This window comes from Penaeus japonicus, unplaced genomic scaffold (assembly GCF_977035675.1).
Source record: "Penaeus japonicus unplaced genomic scaffold, GWHDUDI00000001_assembly GWHDUDI00000006, whole genome shotgun sequence".
NCBI classification, from domain to species: domain Eukaryota; kingdom Metazoa; phylum Arthropoda; class Malacostraca; order Decapoda; family Penaeidae; genus Penaeus; species Penaeus japonicus.
In genome coordinates, this window is record NW_028234408.1 from 12,692,389 (window position 1) to 12,697,388 (window position 5,000).

Below are 5,000 nucleotides of genomic sequence, written 5' to 3' on the forward strand. Positions count from 1 at the left end.
TTTTGCCAAAGATTTACATAAATATATGCCCATTTATGGAGAAACACTAACTCCTTACATCTAGCATGTTTATCTATAGAGGCTTTCTTTTATTCAAATTTATGGAAACTTGAAAAATGAATAGTTCAGAAAGCAGGCTAACATTGTTAATCTATTTTAATTAAAAGCAACTATACAGCATAACAAAGTATGTCATAGGCACATATGAATTTTGGAATATAGAAACCTGTGCAAAATCTAAAAATAAATCAATATTTTCAAAGGAAAGACAAAACAAAACTATAGGAAAAAACATACATAACAAAATGTAAAATAAGCTACATTAGATGCACCTGCAGTACCAATTAATTCAGATGCAAATGTTTCTATTTCACACTTAAAACATCCTTTGAACTGAGTCTGCTGTGGAACTCACAAAAATAAAATATTTTTGTTTGGAAAAGAAAGAAAGAAAAAAAAAGGATGTATGTTTGAGAAAACTATGCAGATGTAATTACTCTTCCTTATGCTATCTTCTTTTTTTGTAGTTGATTGCTTTCTTTAAATATGTACACTATAATAATGCAGCATGACTAGGTCCATAAAGAAAGCTTCCCTCTTTGGTTTCCTATTACTGGTTGGTGTATAGCTTAACTAGGAAACTCATGAAAAAAAAACTATATATATGTATATATTGCACATTAATTATTCTGAGCAATAGTATGTTTCAGAAATGTAATAGAGTGAGAATCATAATAGACCAGCTCTAATGTACACAGGATTTCCCGTTGAGTACAAGTAACTTTCAGCAAGATTATGATCTTTAATTATTACTCAGTTAGCTGAACTGTGAAACATACCAAGTGGTTATAAAAATTAACAGATGAATAAATGTCCACAGCCAAATGTTAACATGATACAAAAAAATAATATCAAAGAGTAAACAAACAAAGCTATATACATGTATATGTGTGTATGTATATATACATACATACATACATATATATATATATATATATATATATATATATATATATATATATATATATATATATATATATATATATATAAAACACTTGAAATCCTATTATCTGTGGTAAGTAGCATATTTTTCTGTTGTTCAGACTAGAATGCCAAAAGATGTCATTACAAGTTTCTAAATCTTGGTTTATTCTGCAGCTCTGGATGTTTTCTCCACATCTTCATCCTTAAGGCCAAAGGTAAGTGTCTGAAAGGAAACTTAAGAATTAAAATATATTTATTTTTGAGGAAATAATGTTGTATTAATGAGAGAGAGAGAGAGAGAGAGAGAGAGAGAGAGAGAGAGAGAGAGAGAGAGAGAGAGAGAGAGAGAGAGAGAGAGAGAGAGAGAGAGAGAGAGAGAGAGAGAGAGGGAGAGAGAGAGAGAGAGAAGAGAGAGAGAGAGAGAGAGAGAGAGAGAGAGGAGAGAGAGAGAGAGAGGGGGGAGAGAGAGGAGAGAGAGAGGAGGGGAGGCGAGAGAGAGGAGAGAGAGAGAAGAGGGAGGAGAGAGGAGAGAGAGAGGGAGAGAAGGGAGAGGGAGGGAGAGGAGAGTGAGGAGGAGAGAGAGAGGAGAGAGAGAGAGAGGAGAGAGAGAGAGAGAGAGAGGAGAGAGGGGAGAGAGAGAGGAGAGAGAGAGGAGAGAGAGAGAGAGAGAGAGAGAGAGAGAGAGAGAGAGAGAGAGAGAGAGAGAGAGAGAGGGAGATATTGATAGATAGAGAGAGAGAGAGAGAGAGAGAGAGAGGGAGAGGGAGAGGGAGAGGGAGAAGGAGAGTGATAGGGAGAGGAAAGAGAAAATGAGAAATATTTTTTTCCTGAACTAATTTTTTTATTTTTTTATCAATGATCACAGACAGTTGTATCCAACTTTATATGTTAAAATATAATACCAATTATAGTTATAAATCATGTAAAGCTAGTACAGGAATCCCTGAACACATGACTACTCAATAAAAATTAATATCTCCCAAAAAATCTATGGACGTTTCCCTTGGCTTAATCTTTATACAAAGTGTGATTGTTAGTGTGATCATGTCATTATGCCCCATAAACTTAATGAAGATAAGGAAGTGAGTGTTTAATTATATTTATATAGTTATATCAACCCATATCTTTTGTCTAATGTGAAATAATTTTATTTGCAAATACAAAAAGGCAAAAAAAGGCTCCATAAATATCTTTAACATTTACATTCCATTTACTTACTCTCTGAAATAAATATCAAAACTGATCATTAATTTCTAAATATGATGAATAATTAGATTATACAATATAAACAGAATAATTAAGATATCTATTATCAAATATTTCTTAGCCCTCCAATGTTTTCTGCAGAACAGTATCTGTCTAAGAAGGCTATACATAAATTTCCTTAGAAAATAAAGAGTTAATACCCAATACAGAATAACCAACATCTGCTCCCACAATAATCAAAATAAAGGATAAACAGACTCAAACACTGAATAAAAAATAAATAAATAGATATCAATATAAATGCGACAGTATCAACCAACTAACTGGATTAATTCCCGCAAACGCAGACGAGATGCTTGGGCTCTGCGTGAAGAGGAACCATAGATCAGGATTTCTGCATGAAGACACTGGTCTAGAGCAGAGGCGGCAGCACTGAGGTCTCCCTTAAGAGCATGTACGCGAGACAGCTGACGTAACACTCCACAAACCTGGTTGGATATGGTATATTTGATATGAATGGAATTAAATATTGTATTATAGATATATAAAAGGTATGCTGTTTTTCTACTATTCCTATCATTTCTGGTAAAAATCTATCTGATTTTAGTCTGTCTATCATATCACATTCTAATGTATCCTGTGATCAGTTTCTTTACATTTCCAGATATGAAAGCTTTCAATCTATATTCAATCTATCTATATCCTCATATTCCAGAATTGTAATATATCTACAATAACATATTTTCCTGTATCAGAATATGTCATTACTCTATATCATCATATTTTATAGTATGCAATATCTCTCTATTACTACATTTTTTAGTGAGCAATGACACTATATAACAATTATGTGATACTTACATTTATAAGGCAAATATTGTCTCTCTATACAATTCTACATAACCAAACCTAATAAGCAGGAAGTTAGAAGAGTTCAATCACCTGAGTGCTGTAGTCCCCATGGGCTTCACGACAGAGCTTAAGCCTCGTTTTGAGCTGCTCAAGTGCCTGCTCATAGTCCTCCTCTTGAAGTAGGACCTGCCAAAAGAGAGCACAGAAAAAATAAAGAGAATACAGAATGCATGAATATTTCAGGTGTATAAAAGGGGAACAGAGTGGCAAACAAAATGTCTCTTGATGTTTATGGTAAATATGATATAACGAGATCAGAAATAGAATATACATTTTTTCTTTTAGTAATGGCGGGTTGGTTTTCAGAATCCTTCAACAATAATTCTATATCTATTTTGAATAGAGCGTTACCTTGTTGAATCCAAAAAGGAAATTTGTTATATATGCTTAATGTATAAGAACCTTAACCTATTAACTGTGATCAACAGCAGTAAAGTTGAGCAACCACTGCAACTACTACACATAGCATTTACTGTGTGTAGTAGTTCCCACCTGAGGCAGGCTCAAATCTAAGGAGCTATAGACAGCAATAAACATCTTATGCTTGTATTTCACATCCTATAAAATATATATCTTGTATTTCACAAGACAAAAAACGTACTCTGAGTCATATGGGAAAAAAAGGGAACTGGAACTTTCATTTTACACCTTAGGTGGGTGAAAAAATAAAATTTAAATAAATATACATCTTACAGTATTTGTTAATTTCTATATACTGTGTGTGCATTACAATTGCATATCTTATGACAGCAAACACTGGAGGATTCCCATAGGAGGACTATCCCCCTCAATAAAGTTTGTTTATATGCCTTCCCTTGGTACAGAATACCTCAATTTGCTTTATATACAAGAAACTGAAAAAAAATCACATATACTTGAATAGCTTTAACCCATTCACGCCGGTTGACGTGATAGCACGTATTGTGGTTTTCGCGTCAGACGCCCTGGACGCGCTATGAGGGGAAGCCGCGCGCTCGGGTAGAGCGAGCGGGCAACCGAGGCTTGCGGCTTGTGCGCCCGAGAATCTCAAGGCGTTAGGCTTATGCGTTCGAGAACCCCGGTATTGCGACCGCGCAAAGCCGGAACTGCCCCGGCGTGAATGGGTTAAAAGAATGTGTCATCACATAAAGAAGAAGAAGAAGAGGAAAAATAAAACAAGAATTTCTTTCTTTTTTTAAAATCTGACAGCAGTCTATTTGTATTTTGTTTGTCTCTTCAATGGTAGAGTCAAATTTGAAATTGCTTCTTCTGAAATTAAGCTATTCTATATCAAAGAAGAGCAGCAAAATATTTTAAGAAAAAAAGCGACTTAAACCAAACATACAATATGTGTTCATTTGCTCTCATTGAATCCTCATACATGAAATTTGATAATTGGTTGGCATTAGGAAACAAAAATAATAATTATAACTCCCTGTAGTGTGTAATTTTTTTTTTAGAAAAACAAAGGGGATGGGAAAAATATGAAAAGAAAAAAAAATCTTTGTGTACAAATAACTCATTTTTTGTAACATGAGAATATGAAAAAAACAAGCATAAACATCATTAAAATGCTGACAAAGTCTTTGTAAATATATATTTTCCTCATAAAAAAAAAGACAAAAACTCCTTTTTTTAAATTCATTTTTAAAAATTCCTAAATACTTATTTTCAAAAAATTCCCAGAATCAATACAGATTTGAAAAAGAAAAAATCAGTTTTACATCACAGAGCCAAAACTATAAATATACAGCCTACACACAAACCTGGACAGTTAGATTATGCATAGCCAGCGTCTTGGGGCTCTGTTCACCATGCAAGCGAGAATACAGGAGATAAAGCTTGTGAAGTTCTCTCAGTGCTTCCTGTGGGTTGATTCTTCTCAGACGCAGACGGTGCTCCACTAACAACCCTCGTGC

The 5,000-nt window shown here is 34.0% G+C and overlaps 1 protein-coding gene across 1 annotated transcript in view; it reads right to left on the reverse strand.

Moving 5' to 3' along the window:
• The window catches only part of LOC122250300 (uncharacterized), an 18,223-nt gene that overhangs the window by 401 nt on the left and 12,822 nt on the right, over nt 1–5,000 (reverse strand). The window contains exons 9-12 of the mRNA XM_086537676.1: nt 4,848–5,000; nt 3,133–3,228; nt 2,515–2,678; nt 1–1,207 (exon numbers count right to left, since the gene is read on the reverse strand). The exon at nt 1–1,207 is cut by the window's left edge and continues 401 nt beyond it; the exon at nt 4,848–5,000 is cut by the window's right edge and continues 31 nt beyond it. Coding sequence (XP_086393802.1) covers nt 1,126–1,207; nt 2,515–2,678; nt 3,133–3,228; nt 4,848–5,000 — 495 coding nt within the window. The 3' untranslated portion in view covers nt 1–1,125. The remainder of the gene's footprint in view (nt 1,208–2,514; nt 2,679–3,132; nt 3,229–4,847) is intronic.